The sequence below is a fragment of the Streptopelia decaocto genome (assembly GCF_964273445.1).
Source record: "Streptopelia decaocto genome assembly, chromosome: 3".
NCBI lineage: Eukaryota > Metazoa > Chordata > Aves > Columbiformes > Columbidae > Streptopelia > Streptopelia decaocto.
Genome location: NC_138656.1, coordinates 55,976,613 through 55,992,181, shown reverse-complemented (window position 1 = coordinate 55,992,181; position 15,569 = coordinate 55,976,613). Strand labels below are relative to the sequence as shown.

General features: G+C 40.2%; 1 protein-coding gene across 7 annotated transcripts in view; it reads right to left on the bottom strand.

Moving 5' to 3' along the window:
* The window catches only part of TIAM2 (TIAM Rac1 associated GEF 2), a 170,717-nt gene that overhangs the window by 39,322 nt on the left and 115,826 nt on the right, over positions 1–15,569 (bottom strand). For 5 of the 7 annotated variants that reach the window (XM_082049732.1, XM_082049729.1, XM_082049730.1 and 2 more), the window contains 5 exons: positions 15,156–15,323; positions 12,339–12,440; positions 11,787–11,868; positions 10,772–10,864; positions 9,493–9,753 (listed from right to left, as the gene is read on the bottom strand). In XM_082049732.1, the coding sequence (XP_081905858.1) occupies positions 9,493–9,753; positions 10,772–10,864; positions 11,787–11,868; positions 12,339–12,440; positions 15,156–15,323 (706 nt within the window). Of the gene's footprint in view, positions 1–5,430; positions 6,722–9,492; positions 9,754–10,771; positions 10,865–11,786; positions 11,869–12,338; positions 12,441–15,155; positions 15,324–15,569 lie in introns of those variants that run through there. The other 2 variants (XM_082049734.1, XM_082049735.1) reach the window with 2 other exon arrangements.

The following is a 15,569-nucleotide window of genomic DNA, read 5'->3' as shown; positions in this document are numbered from 1 at the left end:
CCTTGGAGACTAGTTCTCATAACTTCAGTTAAACAGTTCAGCCTGGCAGGTAGCACGTATGTGCTTATTTCTTTTGGTCCAATACAACTAAATATATTTCAGGTTTTAAACAGTATATTTATTCTTTTGCAATGAAGTTAAAAAATAGGTATGTGAGAGTTTTCCTCTGTATCCTTTTCCTTTCTTAAAGACTTTGAGAAATATCTTTCGAAAAGTAACAGTTGATCTGAAGGAATTTATAGAATGACTTTCAAGAGACATTCCCACAGTCTTTGTTAAAGAAGGCATCCAAGTTTCATCAGAGAGATATGAAGGGTTCTGGGTTCACTAGTTCAGTTATGAATAATTTGTATGTCTTGCTCATGTGAGGATCAGACCTTTCAGTTCTCATGTTATCCCCTGGGATCAGCATGGAAGGGGCCCTCAGTGGCTGGCATCCAGGACAGAACCCATGCAATCCCTGAATCCCTTTAAATTTTTGTCTAAGTTGCAAAGAGCACAATAACTGTGGTCACAAAGGAGAAAAGCAAAAGAGTTCTGGGAGCAGAAGACAAACTCCTGCAAAAGATTCATTAATTGTCCCACAACTGCTGTTTGCACTGCAAAAATTGCTTTAAAAAAAAAAAAAAAGTGAGAAGGGTCTAGAAGGTGAGGTGTGTGGATAAATCTAGGTAGGAAGGTGCATTGGCTCTAGCTGAGATTGAGTTAATTTTCCCCATAGCGGCCCTCATAGTGCTGTGCTTTGTATTGGTAGCTAGAAAGGTGCTGGTAACACACCAGTGTTTGGCTGCCACTGAGCAGTGCTCCAACAGCATCAGGGCTGTCTCTCCAGCATTCTCCCACCACCTCACCAGTAGGCTGGGGTGGGCAAGATCTTTGAAGGAGACACAGCCAGAACAGCTGACCCAAACTGACCAAAGGGATGTTCCATACCATATGATGTCTGCTCAGCAACAAAAGCTAAGAAAAAGGCAGCGGAGGGGGGGGGCATCCATTCTTTACAACATTTGTCTTCCAGAGTAACCACTACACGTATTGAAGTCCTGCTTCCCCAGAAGTGGCTGGATATCACCTCCTAATGAGAAGGAGAGAGTAAATATTTTGTTTTCCTTCACTTACAAAGGTTTTGCTTTATCTAGGCCAAAAGCTGTCTCCAGGTAGCTTCTGCACTAAGGAAACAGATTTAAGAGAAGGCAGGTAAGTTGTAGACACAGATGAGAAATATCCATTGAAAGACATAAAATCCTCCACCACTTCAAGCTGAAAGCCAAAGCAATTTGATCCAGCTTTTATCTTCATTGGGGTTCTCTATGAATCTGGACAAACAACTGAGGTACCATGGACCCTAAGTGCAGATTCTTATTGATCTCCAATTAAGTTTTCGGGAATTATTGGAGTGTTCATGTTAGCTCAATTCAGTAATTTTAATTGGAATTTATGTAAGTTTTTAACTATCACACAGTGGTAGTTCAATTGTTTCACCACAGGTGGTACTCACAGGTAAGTATTACTACTTAAGCATTCCCACTCCAATGCTGGAGTAAATTCAAAAAAATTTGTGGGCAGTAACTGTGGTTAGTAACTGTACAGTGGTTTACAGCTTTCATGCTGCTTTAACCAGCAGTTGAAAAGATCGTGAAATACTAATTTGATTAACAATTCGAAAACCCCTTCTTCTTTCTGCCTAGGAAATTTTCAAGTTCTTCTGAAAGACTTTGACCTAACTTCAGATACTAACTAGCTCAAATTCTCATTGCTAAGCTAACATGACTCAAGCCTGCTAATACAAACAACTTCAGTTTCTCGAAAATGAAAACTAAACATGTTAGAGAAACAAATAAAATGCACTGGATTCTGATAATTCTGAAATGTTTTAATCTCTGCAAGATATTTTGGATTTTTCACTTATTGTTGGCTTAGGCATTTTGTAACCTATTTTGGGACTGGCTGGAAGGTAAGTTCTCAGCTTCAAGGCTGTAGCAACTGACTCTTTGGTGTACCTAAAAATTTCATTCAGGAATTCATTCAAGATGTTAAATCTGGAAAGAAAATTAGCATACAGTTGTCATAACACCAGTCTTCCTAGATAGGGTTCCTAAACATAGAATTAATAGATGCCTGTCACTAACAAGACTAATTGTTACCAAACAAGACATGCAATTACAGGCCAGACAAGAAGATTCCCTTCATGGCCCCTCTCATCCATATGTTTTGGCTTGAGAGAGCAAATTATGAAATATAAGAAGGTGCTCTACACGCTTCCTGAAGGACAATGCAACCAGGCTGCTTCTTTTTGCAGATCCGATGCTGCCTAGACAAAGAGAAACTCATATTCCTTGTTTGGGTCTGACATGCTCAAGCAGGACAAGTCTCTCTCCATTGTTCTCACCCTCTAGTGAAGAAAGTGATGCATCTTCTTTAAACGCTCCACATTTTCATGTTCAGAAAAGGCAGTATGTTCATCCAAATATTCTTCTGTCGTACAGCTTGCTTAAGACATGTTGGGCCACATGCAGAACAGTGGCATAGCTCCAATCGGCCACCTACTTCTGCAAGTGTGACTTTCTGTGGGCTGCTTTATGCTCTTTTATTTTTTTTCTAAATATCTGCAGAAACATCCATTTTGAAGCTGGAGCAGAGTCCTTTAGATCCCTTGTGAGTTCCTTTGTTGGTTAACTGTTCGTCATGAAGCAAAGCAATTTGACTCATTTGCTAATTCAGTAATCAATAGGAGATACAAATTAGCAACATAATAGGAAATAGTTGCCTACACTTCTGTAGCAATGCCTGATTAGCCTGTGCACGTCAACGATATGTTTTTATATGGTTATTTAACTTTCTAAACTTTCTCTGTCCAAGTATCTGCCAGTCAGAAAACTGTTTAGGCTTTTCAGTTTTAAGCTTAACACTTCACACTGGCTTCTCAAATTGTTACCTAAATACGTTCATTTTCTAAGTGTGTAATAAACACTAGAGGCCAGTGTTAGCTGTAGCTAGTGCATCACCCTTCTACTCCAGTTCAACGACTGGAGATGTGTGACTGCAACATGGAGCAGGAAGACAGAGCAGAGCCCATGTTGGGTGGCCATCATCCTTCATAAGCAAAGGCTGCAGCCCACAGCTACCATTAGGTTTGCCAGGCTGGGGCTGCTGGACATGCAGGGGTGCTGTCAATGGCTCCCCTCCTTATTTCTGCTGCTGCTGCGGGGTTGCTTACACGGGACAGCTTTGGCCATTCTCAGAGGTTATTTGCAAAGGGAAAGTATATGAGGCTGGCCCCGCCCGGCTACCAAGTATTCCACCTAGTGGTACATTTTTTCCTCCAGCTCAGATTTATAGGCATAAAAGTAATGAAATCAGAAAGCAAAAAGGGGGGAAAAACAAATTACTTAATAGTTTAGCAAGAATTTGTGGCTAGCTTAGACAGTTTTTGTAATTACTCAACCTACCTTACCTCTGTGAGACACAAAGCATCTGCCGTTTGATGTGTTTTAAATTATGCCTAAGGCACCGGTCTATATGTGAATGTCTCTGTCACAATTAATAATTACCCTTGCTGTCCATATTGTCACTCCACAGGATTCAGTAGGACAGGACATGTCATGTTTTATGTCTACATATTGTTACTGAGCTACAAGGTGCAGCTCCACAGGGTTTAATGGAGTTTACACCAGTCAAAAGCAATTTGGCCCACTAACGTCACAGGGATTAAATCATAGCAGGATTTAGGAAAGCAGAACGGAATGCTCTTTCAATAGAAAAGCACAACGAAGAGCATTTAAGGCTGTCCCATTTAATAGCATAAACAATCTTTTAATTTGCAGCACACGCATCTAGCAGGAAGCCAACAGGACAGTTTGTCAAGTGCCAGCAAGAGCTCATTAAACCACCACTCTTGGGAAACACTCTGTATTGCAAAACATGCGGTAGGTAACTACTGCTTCTATGGATCCAGCTTCTGAAGAAGAAAATGCTTTCTTCACATTAACCTCTACACTGCTACAGTCTCAGGTATGATCACAGGCCAGACCTGGGCTTTTCCCAGGGATTCAGAAAAGTGCAGGACAAGGACATTTGTGTTAACAGCACAAACAGCTGGAGTGAATCAACGTGCCATGGCTGTCCAAGACTGCTGTAAACACACTCCTCACCCCTGAGCTTGCTTTGATGAGAACAGCCACTGTGTGTTCTATCACATCTACATGGCTTCCTGGTGAAGTAAATTGGGTAATGAGTAAAAAACAAAAGAAAACCTGACAGAGTCATTGATCTTCAGGCAGATAAGCAGTCATGATGCATCGATAACGTGTCTAAGTTAAAAAGAGGCACTGCTTTTCTAGTAGGTTGCCTTACAGCACACAAAAAAGTTATTTTAGAAATGTTTTTCAGTTAAGTTTATTTTTACTTTTGTTTAAAAAATGCTTTGAACGTTACATTAAAAGGTGCTTACAAAATACTTTAAAAACTCTGGGCAAACAGCAACAAGCAGAGCAGTCTGAGCCAGTGCTCCAGGCACAGCCCCCAGCTGCTGGAGGCTACAGACCACCTTGGTTTCACGTCCTCATAACTCGATCTCTTTTCTGAAGAGGACAAACCAGTCTTTCTAATATATCCAGGCTGGGCTGGGGCTGGAAGAGGATGCAGGGAGTGCTACCTGGAGAGGCATGCACAGCGACATGCAGATAGCCAGCTGGCTACAGAGCCAACCTCTGTCTGCCTTTTCCTCCCTCAACTTGGTGGTATCTGACGAAGCTGAATGGAACAAAGTTTTGTGGAGAAGCTGTGAGCTGCAATTACACCTTACAGAGGTATCTAAACTATCTAGCAAAGTCTATTTGAAACAGAAAGTACCTGAGAACTGAGTCCAAACCAATTATTATTATGGCCACATTTTAAAAAATAATTTAGTCATATCAAAGTTAAACTTCTGGCCAACTGATGTGCTTTGCTTCTGTGCATGCTTACCAAGATTAAAATCAGAAGCTGCTCATGTCTTGAGAAACAGAAGAGCCACTTCCCACATGACAGTTCAAACCACTGATCCTCCTCCTGAAGCAGTTACATTTTGCAAAAGTACCTCAATGTTTAGCAGATCAGGAGCTGAAATGTCATTGCTCCTCTCCAGCACATGTCCCATCTACTCGTCAAACAGCATGAAGCCTGATTCTCTCCCTCTGACTCCAGCCATGCTTTATACAATGTGACTCAACCAGGAGTGACTCAACCAGGCATGTCCCAGACTACACTGCTGCCCAGGGATCAATGTGAGAGGTAGGAAAGCAGAGGGCAAAACCCACACTCCAAAATGGCGAGAGAGGTGCTCTGCGGGAAGTTTGCCTGAAAGAGATCTTGCTGCCTCTGACAGTAACTCTCCTTGCAACCAGCTCCCCTGGCACCAGCCTGCTCCCCGCTCCTCCTCCTCCTGCTTACCTGGCTCTGGCCCTTTGCAGACCTCTGCACCCGCTGGTTCAACTCACTGAGTTTGCAGGGGATGGGAGGAAAGGAAGTTTTCTCCTTAATTAGCTTAATCAAGGGCTCCAGCAAGTGCTACTGCCAGCACAGGATGGGATGAGTGCTGTGGGGCTAGAAGGGAGGGCTAAGGTGATGCAGGGGAGGAAGAGGAGGAGCGAGCCTCCTCCTTGTCAGCAGCACCCCAGCCTTCTTCACTGCTCTTGACACCACAGTTCTAGAAAGATGGGCCAGACAGGAACCCAGACCCCATACAAAAGGTAAGCGCTCTACCCCGAAGGTGAGGAGTACAACAGGGAGTGAAAAAAGAGTATGTCTTTTTTTTTTTTTTTTTAAATGGTTTCTTTTGCATTTAGCTCTATAACCCTTCCAGATAAAAACGTTTCTTCATGGAAACTTGTTAAAGCATATCCAAACTGCCACCACACTTTTTTTTTTTTTTAATTTAATTTTAATCACAGAGATCTATTTACAAAATAGGGTTGATTTCAACAGTGTCAGCTAACCAGAAATGACAGCTTTTTTGGAAAAGCCCACTTGCTGGGGGAAAAAAAAAAATAATTGCCCAACTCTGACAGCAACTCACATACTGCAGCGGGTTTTCACACTTACTAATGCTTCTGCCTCCTGCCTCAGCACTATAGATATACCATTAACCCACATGGGGTTGCACTAAACACGCAGTTTTGAATCCTGCCTTTGATGTTTATTCCTCAGATATCCATGTCATCTTAAAATGAGGCATTTCTTCCTCCACAGTTGTAAGAATTCCAGTCCAATTCTCTCATTTTTTTAATTCTGCACAAATATTTGTTAAATTTCCTTAGCACTGGAGGTTGGAGCAAATTTAGTTGCTCTGTTATTTGGTTTTCCACATTTATGAGTGCATTTTTAAAAAGTATTTAATCTCATTTCTTTTCCAGGATAAGCTTATTACTAGCCAAGTGGCTAGGCAGCCAGCACATAGCATTGCCATGTGGGAGATTAAATTATATGACCACAGCAGGTCCAAAATACAGTTACAGGCGTATAGCAACCTCTTGGACAAAATGAATCACTCTCCCAGAAAATTCTCTGTGAATTACAAGTGGCAGAGTTAGTGGCTTTGGAGAAAGTCAATCACTTCCCTTCTGTACAGTAAAGGTTGCCAAAGTTTGCCACAATGTATAATTGGGTATCCTCAATGCAGCAGAATATGTAGGAAAATGCATTCATCAGAGTTACGCTAAGTAGTTACGAAACGTATGTGGACAAACTATTACCACCCAATTTATATGAAGCCAGTGATTTTGCTTTTGCCTGGTGGTTGTCACCAAGAAGGGTATCACCATGTGACTCAGTGCTGAAAACTTCCATTTTCCAAGCACTTTGTTAATTTTAGCTCATTAATCCCCACAGTACTCTAGAAAAATAAATAGAGTTAGTTAACTTTTAGAAACAGCGAGGTAACAGCAGAAACAAAGTTTTTAACTCCAGGTATGTACCTTAAGCCAAATTTTTCAATGAGGTCTCCATCTCACTTCATTAGCACTAATTGACTTTCAAAGGTGCTGCGTTGGAAGAACAGGGTCAACACGGACAAGCAAATGTCAGAAATTATTTTTGAAAACCATGGTCTTGAAAGTGACTCACTCAACTCTACCGAAGGAGACAGAACAGTATTAAACACTGGATGTGAATTTAAGAGCCTCTGGCCTTCAAATCCCTGCTCAGATCATTAAATACTCCCTCTTCTTATCTAAAATCTTACTCAATTCCTGAGTAACAGGGCATAGAACAGTTAAACCCTTTATGATTATCTATTAATTCAACATAATGCCATTTTCTTCTGTTTCCATTTGAACCTGATCAGGTATCAGACACTAAGCATGGAATTCAACAAACAGGAAAGTCCTTCTCACAAAGATTAATTTAGAACTATTTGCTCCTTTTCAGAATAAAATAAATCTTCCCTAGCTGCTTTTAGGCAGAAAAGCAAATATACTATGTCCTTTTATCTACTAGGTCTTAGAGTACAATACATACTCCAGTAATTTCTTATTATAATGGAATATTTGCACAGGTTGCAATTTTATCCCAAAGGAATGAGGAATCTAGTGAATGGACACATACATTTATTACACTGAATACTCCAGGTAATGCTGGCCTATCATATCAAGCTAACAAGCTGAATGATAGCCCTGGTATAATTATGTAATTAATTAGCTCTATCATAATTTTTGTTTTATGACACTAACTTTTATGTGCCACTAGTCAGTTTAATGGCATTTTAAATTGAAATAAGGCCCCTGAGAGAGACGCTACTTACTGTATCGCAAATCCTGTATTCAGATCTCTTTTAATTTCAAAAGATGACCTAATAAAATTGCTTTGTAATTAAATCCATTCTAGCAACCTCTTGTACATCATTATTTTTCTTCTCCCATTTTTAATTATGAAAAAAATTCCGGTCAGAAAACACTTGCTACCATAATTATATACAAAAATCAGCGATCCCTTTTTGTACCTCTTGCCACTCTCCTCACACAGCAGTGCACTCTGGCTAGCTTTCCTGCAGAATTTTACCAGCATCCCCCAGAGGTGTAGAGAGGAAACTGCACCTTTTACACTCTTAGAGTTAAATTTGCTTCTATCTGCACAGAATCACAGAATGTAAGAGATTGGAAGGGACCTCAAAAGATCATCTAGTCCAATCCCCCTGCCGGAGCAGGAACGCCTAGATGAGGCTACACAGGAAGGTGTCCAGGCAGGTTTTGAATGTCTCCAGAGTAGGAGACTCCACAACCCTCCTGGGCAGCCTGTTCCAGTGCTCTGTTATCCTCACTGTGAAGAAGTTTCTTCTCGTATTTAAGTGGAACCTCTTGTGTTCCAGTTTGCATCTATTACCCCTTGTCTTACCATTGGTTGTCACTGACAAGAGCCTGGCTCCATCCTCATGACACTCACCCTTTATATATTTATTTATAAACATTAATGAGGTCACCCGTCAGTCTCCTCTTCTCCAAACTAAAGAGACACAGCTCTCTCAGCCTTGTTTGAAAAACAGTCAAGGCATGGGAAGGAAGGGGAGCAAATCCCCATATACTTTCAGACAGGTGTTTACAAGTATTCTGGTAACACAAGATATATTTCTCACATGAAGTAAGGTGGGCTGAAGGAAGGGAAGGGCAACCATGTCTCTCCACCACCCAGCGTGGCTGTGCCCCTCTGTGTGCCACCTCATATATCCAGCTGGAAAGGCAACCCTGCGGTGAGCACTGGCACCTTCCTTGGGGCTGGGGGGACTGTACTGTCAGCCAGGAGCAGTCCCTACCATGGAGGTTTTTGGCACCTTCCTTACCTGGTGCTCCCCATATGGAGACCCATCAGGATCTCGCCCCGATAGAGCACTGTGAGGATATGTCCTCCATTTGATGATTAATACAGTGGTACTACATTGAGTAAGAAATATGAGCAGGTAGTAGCAAAATAATCCCTAAGCAAGCTGCTTTCATGGGCTTTCTTCTACACAGTGAGCAGCTGTATACAACAGGAACACAACAGTATCATTGGGTGTGAGCAGAGCTAAGTGACTCCTTTCTGAGGTGATGATGATTATTATATTTAAGGTACCCTTAACATATGTGGTACTACACCATACATAAAGCGTGGTAAACACAGAACAATACTTCTGCCTCTGAAAGCCATCACATCATTTCAACCACCAATGCCTGGGAAACAGATGTATTGGAGGTACCCGAGACGACGCAGAACGATTAAGAGAACGCTTGATAATACTTGACGGTGCGGCCAATCAGATTAAAAGAATATGTTTTCCCTGCAGAAATGATCATGTTCTGTTGCATTTCTGCTTTCTATGAAATAATAAAATAACAGACAGATATGGAGCATAAACAGCACTTGAACAATTTGTACTTGGGTTTCTCACTGAAGCAATCACAGAATTTAAAACATAATTGAGTTTTAAAAACCAGCGATATTGGAAGCGAGGTGAAAGTAATGGAATAATTGTCAACCTCTTACCATTTGCTGTGTTCTTTTTGAAGTTATCTAGAAACTCTTCCAGGAGCTGTGACTGATTTGGAGGGGGTAACAAATTCTTTGGGTCCCTGGAAATTTCGCCATCAGACCAGGACACACATAAGGGTTGCTGGCTCCCGTAATGGTTCATTCTCAGAGTGAGCATTACACTTCTCTCCAAAAACAGTAACTCCATCTGTCTGAGGTCAAGATCAGACACAGCCTCTCCATTTATACTCAGGATTTCATTGCCTACTCGGAGTCCTGGGAGCATGTGAAAAAAAAGAAGAAATTTAAAAAAATAAAATTATTAACTAACTAAATACCGATTCATCTTTTATTTTTGTGGTTTTAATTCAAATAGCCTAATCCTACCACAAGTCCATTAGAATCAATGGGAGTTTTATTCCTGCTATAATTATACAGATTGACCTCATGCTTTGATAGGTGCTACACATAGCAGAGCAATTGAGTTTTTTGTCTCTAAAGATGCTATAGAATTTGGTGGGTGTGAGGGCAGCACAGCTGTCAGGAAGATAAGAACAGAGGCACCTCTCATGACTTGGATACCAGCAAATAACAGCACTATAACATATACTTCATTATTTTGGAAAAACAAGGCACTAGCCATGCAGATCAAAACATTCATGCAAAACTGGAACAGCAGCTTTTGTATACATCTGAACGGTGGCAACCACTGCCTTTCAAGTCAGCAACAACCAAGTAGTCATTACCCTCAGGTAGCAAATGAAACTCTCAGTCTCCATTTTTCTGGGTTTGTCCCCATTTTTTCAGAGAGCAGAAGTCACATGGTCTTGCTGTGCCAACAAAGAGAAGCATGGTTTCTGAGCAGTGCAGCAGAGAAGGCACTCACAGAAACGTACGCAGAAGTCTGTTTTGGGGAGGGAGGCTAATTTTTATTGCCAGAAAAAGTGAAAGTGATGAGTCTTGGAGACTGACCAAGGCTGTGAGGTTCCCCAGTGCAAGATGAACTCTTGCTCCAGCCTGTTCCTCCGTGCAAAGCACTTGGTTGGGTGGCTGAACACAGACTTTGTCTCCAAGGGTGAACAAGAACTTCTCCCCTTATACTGAAAGGATAATTCCCTTACTCTGTGCACATTATCTGTTCTAATATCACTTACTTTCCATTGTCTTTAAGAAAGAAAACTACAAATAGTAAAAGCCAAGAACCATTTTAGACAGCAGTACTAAATCTCCTTCATGTTTCAGGACTTTAAAAAGCTAATGAAGTACAGTATTAAACATAAATATGATTAAATACCTTCCTTGTATGCCAGTCCATCAGGGAGAACATCACTCACAAATACACGGGTGAGATGCTGATTTTCATCAACTTGTGCTGTGACAGCAAAGCCTGAAGTAAAAAAAGTTTAAATCAAATAAACTTTCTTGGAAACATTTCCCTTTTATTTTTTTTTTTTTTTTTATTTAGTAGACTTTACACAACCAGAGGGAGGATACTTCTCGTGAGAACACACCCACGGAGCACAGAGAAATTATCACATTGTTTCTCAGTCATTGTAAGCCCTATTGAAGTTAACAGGTCTTTTCAACTTCCAGGAAATGCCATGCTGTGCTGTAGAAAAAACAAACTACATTTCAAAAAAATGTCTTCTACCTCAGCCCCATTTGACTTTTCAGTAACATGGCTCACCATTACAGTAAGAGTCCTGCAGTGTGTCCATCGGACACAGAGCTCTCTTAAACAGTTCTAAAAACTGGAAACCCAAACTATAAAGCAGCAAATCCATTTAGACCAGTGAGTGAGACAGCCAGAAAGGAATAATATATACCAACAGACTGCAGCTGAAGAACAGCACAGAGTTGCTTATGAAGGTATCATTGCAAGGTATTTAATTATACCTAGGCATAACCGCCTCCCACGGATGAAAAAGCCTGTCAGAATTTGTACCAAAGGACATGCTCTTGATACTGTGCCAACAGAGGATCCCACTACCAAAAAAGAAAACGGCAGACCTTGACCACGGCCTGAGGCTGACTGTATTAATCCTGGCAAAGGACATTCATCTTCTGATGACTTCATGCTTGAATTATTTGGCCAGCACAGCAGAATTAGAAAGTGAACCCTTCCCAAACATAAAAAATGCACTTTTCAGTGTAAAACGACCAGTTTGGTTCTTTGTTATAATGCCTCGCGTTCTTTGGAGACTCAGACTTTTGAGCTATCAAAGATGGTTCTATCTGCTCTCAGAGACAGAAAAGTCCTGAAAAGACAAAGTAAGCAATGAGAAGAATAAAAATTCCTGAGAGCTTACCAAAATCACTTATGTTTTCAGTCTTCGTAAGGTGAATGTTATAAACATTTAATGGGCAAATTTCTATTTCATCATACACCTGTTGGAAAAAAAGACAATAACAGAAGACATCAAATAATGAAATTGTAAGCATCAAAACCCAAAGGTACAGCACGAGAAATAAATGTGATATTCTTCGCATCAATAAGGAGCCAAAACTTGCTGTCTTTAGACAGAGAGCTGTGTTACTGTACAAGCGTCATTGGTATGAGTGGGATTAAATGCAGAGTGAGCTAAAGATAGAAAACCCAGCCTGAAGTAGAGACTGACACTTCACTTTTCTATCAGAAGCCCCACTTAAATCTTCAAAGGGTTTTTAAAGAGAGTGTTTGGAGGGCCTAGCCACCCAAATGTCTGCATAGGCATGGAATGTGTGAACAAGGATGGCAGAATGTAATCCACAAATAGCTTCAAAACCTTATTTTAGATCTAAATCACACATATTCATAGGTGATAATTCAACTGTAGCTACAGACATAATGGAGCTTCATCTAAAGGAGTCACACTTTCCTGGTCTACTATGTATTCGTATGGTTCAGGAGCACAATACTCAGTATTGTCATCAACCAGTCTTCTCAGTTGTAGGCCGTAGTGTCTTGGCTCCAGCTGCTTCATCTAAGGAATAAAGAGAACGGGGTATGAAATTTATTATTTATTTCCAGAATCCCAGAAGATAAAGAAGCAACACACACACACACACACACACACGCACACACACAAAAAAAGCTCTTTAGAAGTCATGCAAAAGCAATCCTCAAGAAGTAATTTTGTAACTATTTTTGTGGTATAAAGAAAACTGGCTGCATTGCTTAGAAGATAAGATTCCAGTGCAATTTCCACTTTCTCTTACAATCCTTCCAAATCCTTTCATAAACACTATGGCTTGCTATTAGATTAACTGAGCACTGTTGTATGTTTCCAAAGATATCACTACTGTTTTCTGTCCTTTCGAACTTATGTTCACAACCATATTTTTCTGTGAGTACTTTTAATGACTCAGCTCTGCTCAGCAATGTTTTCTTCTGATGTAGAAAATGTATACTCATGTATGGGCTATTAGGAGAAGAGATGGGATGGGAAGCAGGTTCCCTAAGGGTTTGCTTTTATTGGATTTTATTTTTATTGCTGGGTTTCATCTATGATCAGAGAGTTTCACCTATTTTTTTTCACCGCATGAGGTCAAAGCAAAAATCCTGTCTCAACAGGAAGTCAAAGGGAAATAGGAATATTCCCAAAGGATATTAGCTTGAAAGTGTCAAGCCCCTGATGGGAGTCTCTCTGAAAATCAGGATGCTGGTGAGATCACTGCACAAAACACTTCATTTTAGCATATTAATAGAGCAACATTTAAGAAACAGGAGGAAGCAACATTTCTGAAAGAGGTGGAATGACTGCAGCCCTGAGGGTTCTTTAACCTCTTTAACGCATCTCTGCAGCTTACAAAATCTAAATCTCCTGAGTAACTAGTAATTACCTTAGTGTTTCATTATGTGTAACAGTTTACGAGTTGCATGTGTTCTATATCCTGAAAAACTATATTCAATACACATTTTTTTCTATACATGCTATCCAAAAGCCTCAGATGGAAAACAGAAATGAGAAAAGTATAAACCCAATAAGGCATGAATGAATGGAAAAAAACAACAATCTCTTTGAACTTTATCCTCATACACATAACACTCAAAAATGTTCTGTTAAGAAGAAAGATTCCTTACACTCACCAGAGCAGAATGAAAATGTAAGAAGGAAAAGAACCAGGATAGATGAGTAGAAAGTATTCAGCATTAGAGAATGCGTATGAAAAGCTTTACACACAGAATAGAAAGAAAAAATAAAACAGAAAAATGTTTAAGAAAAAAAAATCGGATTATTTAAACTAAATCTTCATGAGATACAGACAATGAAAATTAAGTCAGCTTTACATTTACAAATATTTTGGAATGATGGAGTAAGAGAGGCAAGGAATTTCCTTTTCAACATAATTTTACGTTTATAAATTTTATTTCCTCTTTCAGGAGTCTTGCACATCACTGCGACTATTTCCAAATGTTTCAGCTGTATGGTGCCATCTGGTGGTCAAATTATGTCCCAGAGAATCCCTTTAGCCTGATCAGGTACAGTGAATTTTTAAAAAGTTAAGCCAGCCATTATACCGTTTCTCCAGGATTCAGTCTTCAACAGCAAAAACAGCGAGAAGTTATTTTCTTCTCAGTGATGCCATGGAGATGCATTGTGACTTGGCTAAATCAATGTGCTTATTTTTATTTAAAAACTCTGGTTCACCCTGGATTTTTAAAAACTTGCCTTTTTTTGTTTGTTTGTTTACAATATTACCAGGTGCAAAGAGCCATTAAATTGGGTCCTTTCCTCCATTAGAAGTTTCCAAATTCATTAACTTCAAGACAGTTGAATGATCTCACCTGAAAGTTCACACTAACCTAATCCAAAAGCTACAGCTGGATTTTCAGCAGAGTAGGACTCCTTTTTTTCCTTGTTTTCCCTTTTAGTTGTGAAGTAAGTAAACTATATTAATCAGTTGTCAAAAAAACAGATCTTGGGAGTAAAAAGTTCATTTTTAGAAAGTTTGTTTGCATAATTTAAGTGACTTGAATCATGAAGTTAGAGCTAAATTCAAGCACTGGCACGTGGAGACAAAGGTGCTTGGTACGTTGCGATGTTCTAGAGGTGCTGGTCTTTAGTCTGTAGTTAAAACTGGTATTTCTACCTTACCTTGAACCTGTGACTCAAGTTTTATGCCCCAAGATCTATAGCAATCCCTCTCGACTTGCTGGCACTAACTTTCAGAAGGGAATGCACTCTTTGAAATTCACAAGTAGGGGTGGTACTTGATTAAAACCTTAAAAGGGTACTTTAAGAAGAAAGCATATATGATAGCCTTTGTCTTAAAAAGCATATATGATAGCCTTAGTCTTAAATGCCTTAATCTCCTGGTATTAACTCAACCAATCCCCGTTACATCTTTGTGATTAATTTGCACCAAACAACTGGGTTCGCTGCAATGACAACATAGAGTGGGCACTTGCTGAGATTTCTCAGGGGCTGACTACTTGGAAAATAGTCACCTCTCTTTAAGTATTCACTGTGTGCTGTCTCAAGCAATGCTGCTTGAAAACCTTTCCACAACCTGCTACCTTGGCTACAGCACATAAATAACACAACTAAAGGAAACAGAGCAATGTGCCTTAATACAGCGGCAGGGAGATGCCGGTATTATGCTCCCAGTATTTCGGCATTTACTGATATATTACATTCCTTCTCAAGTCCACAGCTATTTATACGGTGAAATTGTACACACAAAAAAATTAGTACCTTGCATGCCAAAGACAAAACATCTTCCACTCTGTGCTCTGGCTTGAGGGTCAGTGCCACTCCTTGGCCATCACAGAAGTGAACATATGTTTGTGTTTCCCAAGCACTCTCCTTCTGGATGCTCTCTGGCACTGAGCAGTAGACATTCAAAAAGTCATCGACTTGCTGCTGGAAACATGGAAGAAACATGCAACATATGTGGATATTGCAAAAACCCACAAAAGTGCAATTACATTGGCAGTTTGCTATGAATCTGTATTTAGACATGGTACTGTGTATTTCCCCATGACAAGACAGGGACAAAGTTCTGTTACCTGCTCTCTTTCATTACCAAAGACTTGATTTTCTTGAGAATGGACTGCACTTCCTCTGCATTCCCATCACAGGCTTTTATGCCTTTATCTCATATTAATT